This window comes from Nomascus leucogenys, chromosome 11 (genome assembly GCF_006542625.1).
Source record: "Nomascus leucogenys isolate Asia chromosome 11, Asia_NLE_v1, whole genome shotgun sequence".
Classification (NCBI taxonomy): domain Eukaryota; kingdom Metazoa; phylum Chordata; class Mammalia; order Primates; family Hylobatidae; genus Nomascus; species Nomascus leucogenys.
Window position 1 is genome coordinate 66095290 of NC_044391.1, and position 14860 is coordinate 66110149.

General features: G+C 36.3%; 1 protein-coding gene across 1 annotated transcript in view; it reads left to right on the forward strand.

Moving 5' to 3' along the window:
* Nucleotides 1-14860, forward strand: part of ANO6 (anoctamin 6) — a 214361-nt gene that overhangs the window by 107441 nt on the left and 92060 nt on the right. The window contains exon 3 of the mRNA XM_003252262.4: nt 9644-9772. Within this exon, the coding sequence (XP_003252310.2) occupies nt 9644-9772 (129 nt within the window). The remainder of the gene's footprint in view (nt 1-9643; nt 9773-14860) is intronic.

Genomic DNA, 14860 nt, shown 5'->3' on the forward strand with positions numbered 1-14860 from the left:
AAAAGGCAGTTTTAATGCACAACTCAAAAATCCTGCAATCCCTTTCGCTTGAGACAATCATCATACTTCTGTGTGCAACAGAAGTGCTGAATGGGTACTTCCATTTCTCCCCACAGAATATTAAAAAGATGTGTACTCAACGCTCAAGATTTAGTAAAGTTAGTACTTATTACTGTGCCATCAAGAACATTCTTAAGGGAAGTGACAACTTGTTTTTTTTTTTCACTGTGAGCATGTGGTGGTGAAGAATGCCTGGTAGTCCAGGCTGGTGCCAATGTGGGATTGTGCTAAGGTGCTGGCAGTTTTACCCACCATGACTTTTGCAGCATCATTGCAGATGGTAATGGAGTTAGAAAGGCAAATAACATCTAGTATTATTATAAAAATGGTTTTGACCTTGCAGGTTCCCCAGAGGTCTGTGGAGCACACATCCATTGGCACAGAGGGTGGTATGAGAAGAGAGAAAAACATGAACTCAAGTTGGTAGGAAGGCTTCCAAGGAAGAACTGAGCTGGACCTTAAAGGACAGTTAAGATTTGGATAGGTGGTAAGGAGTAGGTGGTTAGGAGAGCGGGAGGGGATTTCAGGACAGAGAAACCGTAGAAGCAAAGGAGTAGAGAGAGGAAGGACCATGACATAGTCAAAAGACTAATGAGAAAGATAGTTGGGTTGGAAGGTTGGGAATGGGGAGTAATAGTTTATAAAATGTGGCATATAATCAGATTATAAGGCAACTGAAAAGTTTGGACTTCCTCTAGAGGTTGCTGGGAGTAACTAATGGTTTTTGACCCCTTCTGTGACTTGCTGAGCATATTGGTTTAGAACATCCTTCTGGTGGCAGTGTAAAAGGTAAATTGGTGAACAGGAGAACCGGATGCAAGGAGACCAATGGGGTGTTAATTGTAACCGCATTAGTAGGGGTCAAGAGCACAGACTATAGAACGATGGCAATAGATGGAACAGATTGAAAGCTAAACTAATTGCCTCAGAGGTAGAGGCAATATGAGAACTAAAGATGAAAAAGTCAAAGGTCCCCTGTATTTTTTATTGCATAGCCCCAATTGCTTGCCAAGGACATTGTCTATTAGGGAAATGTAAAAAAAATTGGGGGCTTTTATATATGGTCCCACGTAAGACTTTATCCTCCCAAAAAATCAGAATGCTTCCATTTTTTCCGATAGCAGGACTATATCATTGAACATATTTTCCTTTTGCCCTGCTGCCAAAAGGCTTTGTGCCAGTTTTCATGTTAAGATCACAACAACTACAATTCTCTCAGTGGTTAGTACATTTTCTTTCTCCTGCCTTCTCTGGCTCTGGTTCTGTTTATAATTCTTTAATGGTATTGTATTTATTCTTCTTGACGCCAGATGTCTTCCGTCTTATTTTGAAAGAGGCTAGGAGAAGGGGAGAATACAATTTAATCGCTCTTAACATATTTTATTCTTACGTGGAATAAGGCCCTCCTCTTTATCATACTTTACTCAGAACCTGAAGAAAGACTAAAAGCCTCTGATGTCCAAAACCAAAGCACTACTTCTTAATTTGAGAGAATTTCAACAAATTCAGTTAATCTGGTTGCCCAATTCAAAGCATGTTAGAAGCAGCAGGTAATAGGGTAACACAACACCTATTAAAGACAGGTAAATTGATAGCTAAAAGAAGTAATCCCTGATAATCTGAGTAACAATAGAGAGAAGAAGCAAGATGCAGGTGGAAGTTCCTGATGATTATAAGCTATGTGAATGCACCCAACACAGGTAGTAATGAATAAAGAACTGTTACCTGTTAAGGTAGAGAATACCATTGTGAAAGCTCACATTTATTGAGCTTTTACTATATTCCAAGTTTTGTGCCGTTGCCTTGCATGCATCATCTCACTTAATCTTCACAATAACCCTGCCTTTCTATGATTTTCCCTTTTACAAATGAGTCAATTTAGTTTTAAAGAGATACAATATACACACAAAGGCACATGGCTAGCTGTACCTGACACAGTTAAGATTTGAAGCTAGTAGCTCTGCCAGATACCAAAGTCTGTGTTCTTTATTCTCATTTTGGACTCTTTTCATTTACCTGTTAAATAATAATAGCTTATGTTCAATATCCTCTTTTAAGAGAGTTTTGTAAGGTTTTATTTATTTACTATCTATAGTCAGCTGAAAACATTTTTGCATCACTGTTTTTTGTTGTTGTTGTTGTTGTTTTGTATTTTTTTTTTTTCTGAGACGGAATTTTGCTCTTGTTGCCCAGGCTGGAGTGCAATGGCACGATCTCGGCTCACCGCAACCTCCGCCTCCCAGGTTCAAGCAATTCTCCTGCCTCAGCCTCCCGAGTAGCTGGGATTACAGGCATGTACAACCATGCCTGGCTAATTTTGTATTTTTAGTAGAGATGGAGTTTCTCCATGTTGAGGCTGTTCTCGAACTCCTGACCTCAGGTGATCTGCCCGCCTCAACCTCCCAAAGTGCTGGGATTACAGGCGTGAGTCACCGCGCCTGGCCTGCACCACTGTTTTAAATGAGACATTCATTTTTTAAAATCGTGTTTTGGAAACATCTGTGCATCCCTATTTCCACACCACAAAGAACGCCATTCTTGTAAACTGCTTTTTGAGTTAAAGGAAGAAAAGTAATATCTATATAAAACGTGAATCAACTGGTAGGAATTGTCACAATCCTTTGCTTTGCTGGGCACTAGGTACTCTGATTTGTTTTTCTTCCTCTGGCTTTGAATGAAGTTGCAAACATTGATTTCCAGAGCAGTTGTCTGAGATCATGGCCCAGGGGTACACGTGATATAACCGGTTTACTAGGGAATTACAGATTATGACAGCACTCTTGTGTAGCTGAAAAGCTAAAAATAGCCCAGGGCAGTTCTAAGACTAGAAATGGAAACCTACTGTAAAAGATGAGTTCACCAAAGAAATCGTACCAGGAAAAACCCTTAGATGACTTTCAAACATGTGTCACTATGGGAGTGACAGATTACAACATTAAGGGAAGCTGCAGAAGAATTATCTGAGAACCTAGTAAAGAACCCAAGACTTTCTACTTTGGTTATGCCCCCACTTACACCTTATTTATCTTCTTCATCTCAGTTTAAGTCTTAATAGCTGTAGCTTGAAATTTGAGGGACTGCTAACCTGACACAGGTGTCTACTAACTTGACACAGTCACATGTGACACAGGTGACTTAGAAAAGATGGGCAATTCACAGCTATCGATTTGGTGACTGGGAACCACCAGTATTTGTGAGTCGTGACCAGTTTTGTGGTCTAAGAACCAAACACAGGTAAGCTTAAAGATAGTTGAAGTATAGTTAATTAAGAAGAATCAGAGGATGGGTGGAGGGGAACATACAGTTACGAAGTCAAGCTACATTTGTTGTTCCATAAAACTAAGGATCTTAAAGTTTGTGGATAGAATATTGTGAAAGTTCACTAAATCATAAAGAATCTGGTTGTAGCAGTATTATTTTGGTTCCAACTCATTCCAGAATATAAGATTGGAGCTATTTCTTTAAAAGTTCAGAAATGTAATTTAGGACAACTCTCTTGTCTAAGTGGAAAACCTACAGATCGTTCTTCCTCAGGAGATGGTACAAACTGAAAATGCTCACAGGGTCAAAAAAGCTTGAAGTAAGCATGGCTGGATATTAAATCCATAATGGATATTAAAGCAAGATGCCTTGAGGATATTTGAACCTTAAGAGGTTAGCCTTTAGGAGGATAATCATTCACTCTCACGAATGTCCTCTTTTACCACCTGTCTTGTTTTATTATATCTGTCTTTTGTAATGCTTTATTGGGAATATCTTAAAGTTTGATCTCTCCTACATTTCTTTTACCAACATTACCACTTCCAGATGAGAACAGTGCAAATGGATGATGATGTCTTCTAGAAAAGGAGAGTATAAAAACAACCACTATAGGCATTTTCACATTTTTTTCTTTTCATTTATTATTTATTGTTCTGCTTTTCTGCAGATCACCTTTAAGGAAGGCTACATTGAGATTTTTAAAATGGTCAGAAGTCTGTGGGAAAACAGGAAAGCCAAATATATGTATATTTAGTCATGCTAATGAAAATTACAATTATAACTCTGTGGGCTTAAGAAAAAGATTCAGTAAGAGTCCTCTACCCCATAAGAAGGCTCCTAACTCAGCATCTTCCACCCTTGTTAATTAATGACATTTAAGGAAGTTTTATTTTAAATGTCATTTCAAAATTCTGTTTTCATATTTCCTCTACCCTTTTTCAGAAATTTAAAGAATACTGAAAATCCTATGAGAACTCCGTTTGCTAAAAGTACTGCTTTCTTGGCATGAACTAGAGGGAAATATTTAATACTCACTATGCTCAAGGCATTGCGCCTTCATCCTCACCAGGGTCTAAAATGTGGTATTGTAATGATAGAACTCTAGAGTTTAACACAGGCAAACGGAAACAGAGGTAAAATCAGGAAGCCATTGATACGTGAACATTCCCTTGCATACAAGGCATTTCATGGCACAATCTAATGGTATTTATAAGTGAACTACATCTATCCTTGATGAGAAATGACTGAAAATAGCAAGTTCAGGACTAGTTATAGCCATTTACTTATATAAAACACAAGACTATTTTTTAGAATTTCTACATCAGTTTTAACTTGCAACAAATTATTTGTATACCAAATAAGTAGTATGTTTTGAATCTAAAGAAATATATGAGTCAAAATACACAATTGATAACTTGGTAGTTATGCAGGCGGCATGTAAATTATAATGGAAAGTCGGTCAACGGGTTGGTGCCCTTCTAAAATTATCATGCCACATTCCAGTTGAGTGTCCACATTACAGAAAACATGTTCACCTTGCTAAACCCGGGGCTACCTGACAGTGCCCTGAAATATTTCTCCCTTTTCCTTTCGGGACTAATTTAGTAAAAATGAACTCTTTTAAGGTCACTGTATACATCATTCCCTATTTTCTTTTTCATGACCACAACCCCAGATTGTGCTGGGACACCATCGACTCCCAGCAGCTGCTGCCCCTTCTGAAGCTGTCTTATTCAGCCACCTGTTCAAATGGATACCAGCCTTCACAGTGGCTGTAAATCACACCATTTCTTTGTTTGGATTGCTTGGTGCAAACACCATCAAGGGATGCATAGGAACCTCTCATAACCAGTCTCTCCATAACTCAGGTTGAGTGCTTACCTTTGAAGAGATATTTGGTGCCCTCCCCTACTTAGCAGACTTCTCTTAGCAGACAGAAGTCCCAGACTGAACCACATGGAATCATATAGGCCTAGTCAGTATTGCCCTTTACTCTACTTACTCAGTTACCTGTGTGGTTTTCAGGATTTCATCAGTAAGAAGACCCAAGACAATCTACTGAAAAGTGTTTAAATAATAAGATTGTTCAATTAAGTGAAAGATAGTAATAAGCACTCCACAAAAAAAAAGAGTATTTCATTTGGGCAGTATCCATAGCAAAGTTAGAGCTCTCTAGTTAAAAGGTGTACATGAAAAAAACAAAGTACATATTTTGACTATCATATTGGGAAAAGTAGAAAACACTGAAGTCAAATGAGGGTGGAGCAAAGCACTCATACCCTCTGGTGGATATGTTGATTTTATAAATATTTTGGATGACAGTTTTGCAACCTATGTATCAAAAGCTTTTAAAAAGGCTGTGCCACTTAAAATCTGCTTCTGGAATTTAGTAATTGAACATGTGCACAGATACATATGTACAAAGATGCTCATTGCAGCAGTGTTTATAAAGGCAGAAAATTGGAAACTGCTTCTGTGCTCATCAGTGGAGGAACTGTTTTACTAAATTATATTGCAGCTATTACACATGTTGTAAAGCTTTCTATAAAACAAGCACGTGTCTATAATAGATGTTTATAAAACAGTATGTATAATATGGTATCATTTTGGTTAGTGTGTTTGTGTGCTCTTGCATGCATGTATGTCCATCTAAACCTGAAAGGATGTACTCCAAAATTTTAAGAAACTTAGCTCCTGTCTAGGAGATGGGATTACATATGACTTTTATTTTTTTCTGTATACTTTTTTGTATCTTCAGAATTTTTTTGTGTTGAGTATATATTTTATCAGAAAAGAAAATTTTATTCTAAGAAAAAAATAAACCTGAGCCCTTGAGTTATCAGCAGAGAACTCAAGGTGAACAAGCAAGACCTGGCCACTAACCTTCAGAAGCTGACAGTGTGGTTTAACAGGGCAGGAAGCAGACAGTGTGATTTGTACAAAAATCATTCTGGGCCATTCCTGAGTACACCTTGATCATCACAGAGTCACAACCAAGGGATGTTCTTGGAACATCCTGACACGTTTGACTCTAAAACAGACTTGGAGTCCAAGCTTCAGGATGCATTTTCCTCCTTGAATGGGCTCCTTTTCCACTGTGCTTCTTTGCTGTCAGCACATTCCTGAATGCCTGGTCTGGTCAAAAACAAGCTCATTTACTCCCTACAGCACACACCATTTACTGAGCTGACTTCCTGTGTGGCTCCCCTGTGTGTCCAGAGTTACTAATATGTTACTTCCTTTCCTCCCCACCCCAGCTTCCACAGTACTTGTCTTTCCACCTTCGGAAGTCAGCCTTCCATACCTGCAGTTCTTGGCACTTTTTCGGCTCAATTATTACTGTTTTTCCTGAACTCTGTAGTTTGCATTTTGATAAAAATGAAAAAAATTTGACCTAGTGTCTTCTATCTCTGCAATATTTTTGCACCATTTTGTTGGGGGGAAAAAACGTTCTACTTATTACTCATGCCTTGACTCTGATGCCCGAACTCTGCTACAGTTAGGAAAAAACACATAGGAATATGTGTCATTCATAACTGCATGGCATGTAAGTTAAATTTTGTTATGTTTCATATTTTGTGAAATCTAAATATTCACATAAAGGCTTTTGCTTCTAATCTTTTGTTTCCCTAGAACTTGCCATGTACCTGGATTCACAATTTACTGAAAAATAGAAGATCCCATATTTTTACTTTAGTAGTTGTCTATTATTACAGTTTTTTTCCCTTTGTGTTCTTCTTGGAATTAACTACTTTTTCTTGTCTTAAAAATTGTAGAGAGCCACATGTTTTTTCCATATTTGCACATCAGTTACACTTCAAATTATGTGAATGTTTTGATATTTACTTTTCGTAGTGTAATTCCTCAACTTTATTGTTAGACAGTAAACCTTTCTTGCATCCTGCTAGGCATAAAGGTTGAGAGACCATTAACCCAAATGAGCGTGGAATACTCTCCAATCTCTTAGTAAATGGCAACCGTATCAGGGGAGGAATAGGCTATTTGGGAATTCCAATACAGTAAGTCAATCTCACTTGCTGTCCAAGGCAAGTTTCAAACACCCTTACACATAAACAAGAATTTGAGCAAAGATCCTAATCTGACTGCTTTTATTCAGATCTTGGACAAATAATTTAACTTCAGCATTTTTAACTATCTTTATTTTTATCTTTATTCAGATCTTGGACAAATAATTTAACTTCAGCATTTTAACTATCTGTTTTTATTTAGACCAGTTCCCTTATTTGTTACATATTCTTTCCAGGCTAGTGATATTAGTTTCTCCCTTTTTCCCCGTTATGTGGTAGAATGTCTTCTGCCAAGAGATAGGAAACCTGGATTTTACAGCAGTAGAGACTGGCACTCTTTTCTCTAGTATTGCATTCTAATAGTACCATATTGGAGTTTGACCTACTTATTACACTCAGGCAAATGTTGCCAAGTCAGTGAGGTTTTCCTCCAAATAAAGGGCCATGGTCTTGCATCACACATGGGAGGTTTGCATGCAGACCAGATTATCTGGGAGCTAACTGCCAACCTGTGCCACTGTGCAAGGGAGGAGTGCCTAGAGCCATGTACAGATGTGTTTCTCATTCCAGGCCTAATTCTTCAGAACTTAACTTCAGTGAGCTCCTGCTGGACTCCATCAAAGGCAACAGAATGTGGGCTACAGAGAACAAGTGGCTTTTTGTACATTTTTCAGATGTTTGCAGTGATGACCAGGTTTTCCTGACTATATTCCACTGGACCCCACTTCCCCTTTGTTCTTCTGAGAAATTATATATATATATTTTTCTCCATGCACAATTTTCCTCTAGCAATAGCACTGGTCACCCATAGTATAGTCCTCATTGAAAATAAGAGAAATTGAATGGACCGAAAGGACTCTGTGGCTGAAATAAAAAAGACATGGCTCAGCATTTTCATATAGTTTTAAATACTCTTAAAGTTTATTGATTTGAAATAACTGCAATTGCAAATATAAGATTGGATAGTGGTATCAGCCTAAGACATGGATGTGTCTTTGTTTTCCTAGCCCTTTATTGTCCTGGATAGGAAAGGTCTCACGGCAGTCACGCTGTTTGTGCATAGAATTCCTGGTTAAATGCACTGGATGAAGGTGCATTGAGATGGGTTACATCAGCAGCATTCATTCTGCTGGTGAAAAAACCTGCCAATTAGAAACTTCAAATACTGGTAATAAACCTTCATGTGTTCCACAGTGGAAAAGGGGAAAGGAATGATAAATATCACATTTCATGTAAGTATCAAAAAATACATGTTCTCAAAAGTGTGAAGAAAAGGAGAAAGTGGTGTTTGGTAAAATTGCGTAGCTTCTATGCTAATTGATACTGAATGAAGAGGAGAATTAATCACATTTAATGAACACAATGTACAAGTTATACACCAAATGATTGCAAAATGAAATCTCCTTATCAGTTTTTAATGAATCATAGAAAACTTTTCAATATCACTTACTTAAAAAGCAGTCGATTCTTAACAAAATTAACATGAGCATTCTGACAAGCTGTGTGAGAACACAAATTCAAATCATTCCTCAGCGTAAATTAGAACAATTCTATCCAACTCCATATGCTAACAGGTATTTTTGTATTTGGTCTCTGTTCTGCCGTCATTTCCTTTTAAACCATAAGGATTTTAAGCTCTAAACTAAAGGCTTCTATATTTTGTTGTTGCTGGTTCTTTTGGTTTTTTAAAATTTGTTTGCTGGGAATGAGGGACATCATTTGTAGATTAGGGGACAAACACCGATGACTAGTGCAGCTTTTGTTTATATGGGAGTATCTTTTGGCATTTGTTTGACGTTATCCCATGATATCTGCTATAAAGCGGTGAGGTAGGTCCAAAAAGAAGTCATGAAAAATGGTAAAAGGTTAGAAAATAAGACATAAGAAGGAAGAGATTTTCATCAACAGTGTTTTGTCTTAGATTTTTCTTGTTAAATAAACTTCACTCCCTTAAATAAGCAGTTTTGTTTACTATGTTCGTTTTCAACCTTGATATGCCTTTGCTGCTTGAGGTGGAAATAATTCTGGGATGATTGTGTTACATATGTAATATTGATATGTTCTCATGAGTTTATAGGATAATGCTGTACTGTTCAATTCAAATACTTCCTTTCACCAAGAATAGACCATGTTTGCCATGTCAGTCAGAGTGGCCATGACTGTTTGGTAAGCTAACTAGTAGTGGATGTATTTCTCTTTCACAATAAACCTATTAAAGCTTGAAAATTAACACTTATAAGTCAGCACTTTTTCAAAAAATTATATATTACAATTTGTTTTTCTGTTTTACACAGGCAGAATTTAATGGAAAACCTGACTCCCTCTTTTTTAATGATGGCCAGCGAAGAATTGACTTTGTTCTAGTATATGAGGATGAAAGCAGAAAAGAGACCAATAAAAAGGGTACAAATGAAAAACAAAGGGTAAGTTTTAATGCTATTTTCCTTTCTTTTTATTTCTTATATTGTAACATGAAAAAACTGCTATTTTGTATAAGTAATAAAGTGAAACTGGTGTTGAAATATCATACACAAAACAATTTCATATTTTCTCTGCTCATGTTCTCTCAAAGCACATTAACAAAACGTTTTTTAAATATGAATCAGAAACTTCCTCAGGCTCTTAACCTCATTTGGTTTCACAGCTGAAAGCAGACTTTCTTTCAAGGAATTGGACTTTGTATTGTACAGAAGAGATTTACCTTAAGCATGCCTGGCTGTTCAATTAGGTGGCATAGGAAGCTAATGATTAATAATGACAAGTGTAATAACAACTAGCTTTCAATGTGTGCTCACTCAGGTATTGTACATACATTTGCATACATGTTCTCCTTTCATACAGCATGAAGTGGGTTCTATAATCACACCATTTTATGGATGATAGAGATGACCCTTAGGTTAGATGAGTATACAAGGTCATGGAATCTAGTCTGGCAAGTGGTGAAGCCATGGTTCAAACTGTCTTGAATATGGAAACTGTGCTCTTGACCTCACATTTTTCTCTGTTACCTCCCTTCCCTCCCTTTCCTCCCTTTCATTCATTGCATTGCCAGTCAAGCTGCTCTCTTCTCCCTTTCCTTTGCACCAAGCTTTTTAAGGTAAAGGGCCATCTTTTTCTCAGGATATTAAAACAGTAGGGCAGGGTTATAAACAACTCCCTGGAACGTTTTTACCTGTACCCAAACTGCATTAAACTAAAACAGACCAAAAAAGAGTGCATATGGTGTTACTTTCACCTACTTTAGAAGTCATTCCTCATCCTTTTTTTCTTCCCCATTTCACATATATGTGCTCTCTCTCCCTCTCTCTCTCTGACACACACACACACGCACACACACACACACACAAAACTTTAATTGTCCCTGTCTAGACTGTCTTCTTGAAATATGCCAACTTTAAATCTATTGATTTTTGCCCATTCTTTCAAATCAAGTGATAAAACCTTTTAAAAAATGAAGTAATCAGTACTGTTTTATTCATCTGTTTGTTTCAGAGGGGGTTAAGTTTGGCATTTTATATTTGCATGGTGGAATAGAATGAGCCCAGACTTTGGAAACTGACCTTCAAGTTCTAATTCTGCCACTCTATTGGAGTAATTCTAGTTGTAACAAACAAGCTCCCAGATGACAGGGACTTAACACAAAAACAGAGTGTTTATTGTTCACGTCAAGGTCAAATGTAGCATCCCTGTTTGGCACATAGTTTGGGGTTGGGCCTCTGTCCTTTGCAGTTATCAAGAAACCCAAGCCTGACAGAAGCTCTGCCATATTCCACAGGTAGACTCCCGGGTCATCCTGAATACCAACATAGATAAATGGTAGATAAGATGAAGAAAGTACTCATGCTTCTTTACCACTTTGGCCTCAAAGTAACTACATCAGTTGTGCTCATATGCTACTGGTCAGAACTCAGAAGAGTGGAAAGTATCGTTTCTGGATGGGTAGCTATGTGACTTAGGCAAATTTTCAAATCAAATATTTTTTTCTTTTTTACATTCGACATCTCTAAAATCAGTTGGATCTTACAAATGCTGTATCATAATTTCATTGTTGAATTTTTTCTTATTAATACATAAAATATTGGCTCACCATACAATCAATGGCATCTTAGATTCAGGGAAATTGGATCCTAAATACTTAGGCTATATAATTATGGTTAAGATTAAATAAAATAACATATATAGATGTTACATAATTTTTTAGCATTATTAGATCATAAATTTTAATTCTTATATCTTCCCATTTGGGATTTTCTTAAAATAATGCCCTGATATGAAAAGGCATGATTTTCCTGTTATTATACAATTTTATCACTAAAGTAAAACAGCTTAGGGTACTTTCATTTTCCTGTAGACACTAAGATACATTCTATGCAGTCATAGTCACCATCATCAAATATTCATTAAGCATCCATATGCCAATGGATCTGGATTGAGCAATATATAAAGTAAGTTAAACAGATCTAATCCATTAAAGTGTAAAAGAAACAGTTCTGGTTTTAGACAAGAGCTTTACTGCCATGGTGAAGGGCCCTAGAGCTGCTTACATTATTAATCAGTTCTGCATTTGCTTCAGACAGAAACATAGGTCCCAAGGTAGCTCTCATAAATCAGGAGGAAAAAAATCATCATTAATTTTGGCAATCCTTGAACTCATGGATTGATATACCTTGATGTTTGTTTTTATAAGCTGTGCTTTGAAGTGTTTTCAGACTGTATTTGCACATATTACTTAATTTATGTATACTTCACCGAAATTCAAAGCTTAACTTTGGAATCACGTTTTTCTTCTTTGGAAAAACATTTGTGAGTTCCGTTGTACTCCTTGTCAGGCCTTATTGAGGATTTAGGACAATACCAAGGAAAGGCAATTAAAAATCCTGTTTTCTTTGAAAGAAAAAAACTTACGTGTAAACCATACTGATTTCCTAAAGCAACCCCAAGGTTGACTCCACCAGAGTTTATCTAAAGGATATTGTTAAACACTTTGTAGGGCTGGAGAAAGATAGAAGTGACAGGGCTACAAACACCAAAAACATAGAGTATTTCAAAGGATGTATCATCCTTTGAGCAAAAAGAAAATAATTTTCTAGCCAAACCTCCAAATATCATGTAACTTGGGCCATTCATATTACCAAAAACACTTAAGAAACACAACACCCTGCTTTAAAAAGCATAAACCATTTACATTTAGATTTTACATAAGGATGATTATAAGTTGCTTCAGCAACAAACACTTGTTTAGTCCGTACTGGGCTTGGCACAGAATGTTTGAATGTTTTAAATCACAAATAACAGGAAAACCAGACTCAAAATGGCTTAAATGCTAAAAGGAAATAATTATTTTCTCATTTAAGTAGTCTGGAGATACAGCCATTTCTGGATTAGTTTATTGGCTTAATGAAGTCATTCCATCCTCCTGCTCTGCCATCCTCAGTATGTTGGCTCTTAAATTGTCTTCCCTTGATTTAAGATGGCTGCTGCAACTCCAGGTAGCCAGAGGCAGAGAGAAGGAATGCCCTTTCTCAGGGCTGTTTTTTAAGAGGGAAGAAAGCTCCTCTAGAAGGGCTCTTTGCAGATTTCCTTTCACAGTTCATTGTCTGTTACAAGTCTCTTCCTAAATCAACTACTGGCAACATGAATGGAATTATTGTCATTAGCATAGACTAAACAAGATTGGTCTTTCATCTCTTGAATCACCTGATCATAGAATACCTAAAGAACAAGCAGGCTTTTCCTAGTAATAAAGAGGGGAGAATGGCTGTTCTGTAGGCAGCCAGCAGTATCTGGCACAGTAGATGATTAAATATATCTAAATATGTTTGATCCATATTGTAAAGAGCAAAGATGTTTTACATAAAACAAATTCCCATATATTTCTCCAACTCCTCTTGCTCAGTTTTGTTAGTAATTGCTGCTTTCTTCCAGAACTGCTAACAATTGGCAGAACTGATCTTTTGAATTTTGTTTTCTCTGACGCTTGCCTTCAAACCGATGTGTTAGTGACCAAGTAATGGTACAATTCAGATGAGGGTGAAGACGGGGAAGAGGTCTAGGTAGTACAAAAACAGTGGGAACAATCCTGAATATGATTTATTTATTTACCTTAAAAAAATCAGTTATCCATTCGTAAAAGTTAATGGAAAATGTATGTCCTTGAAGTTGAAAAGTTTATATATGGAAGTATATATTTGTATTTCATATCTGACCTTAAGAATTCTTTAGTGTGTGGCAAAAGGATCTGGCCAGTGGAGACTGTAGGATAGAGAATTTTTTTTTAATTAGTGATCAAAGTTAAATTTATCTAATTATAATTTAATTCAAACTTTCAAATACTGTGAGACAACTAACTGGTTATAGAGCCTGTGAGCTTCTAAAAACTGTTATCCATTGTTTGGGATTAATCATCATGAGACCAGAACGGTTTTCCTAGAGTCTGGATGAGATCTCTTGGGAAATGTTTAAAAACTTACCAAAAAGTTTTACTATGATGAACATGATGTATCACTCCTTTTATTGAGATCTACTATCCTTTAAGTAAAGCTTTATAATACAGGTTAAGCATCCCAAATCCAAAATGCACCAAAACGCAAAACTTTTTGAGTGCTGACTTGACGTTCAAAAGAAATGCTTAGTGGATCATTTTGGATTTTCACATGTGGGATGCTCAGCTGGTAAGTATAATGTAAATATTCTAATTCCTTAAAAAGTCCAAAATTAGAAATACTTCTAGTTCCAAGCATTTTGGATAAGAGGTATTCAACCCGTAGTGTCCATGAAGATCTTGTACATTTTTATTAACTTTTTCCAATTATTGAAAATTTTTGTTACTATTGTCAGAGGCATTTTAAATGCAGTTATGATTTACTGTGTGTAAAAGAAGTCTATTGATTTCTGTAAGCGCTAAGAACCTTGATAAGCTCTTTTTAGTTTTAGTAGTTTTTAATACTACTAATTTTCTCAAATGAAGACCATATTGTCTACAAATGATGACAATTTTGTTCTTTCTTTGCCATATTTATACTTTCTTTTTCTTGTCTGAGTGCAATGGCTATGACCTCTTGAACAAAACCAATACACATAGTAGTCACTATTGTTCCTGATTTTAATGGGAATGTTTCTAAAATTTCACGATTAAATATTACACTTGCCATACATTTTTGATAGATTTCTTTTAAAAAGTTAAAGGAGTTCCCTTTTAGTCCTAGATTGCTAAGCATTTTTATAATAACTGGGTTTTAAAGCTTATCAAATGCTTTTTCTTGTATCTATTGAAGTGATCATATGGCTCGGTTCCTCATTAAGTCTTATGCATATTAAGTATTTGGTTATTTTTGCCTAATGAGATAATATTATAACTGATAGTATAGTGTAACTCAAAGCATTCATTTATTAGCTTTAATATGCAGTGTGTACTTTTTATAGTTATTAGCACCCTACTTATTTATGTGAATACTACATTAAATTATTTATGTGTGGTCACAAGTTGCTTAATGATGTTTCAGTCAACAGTG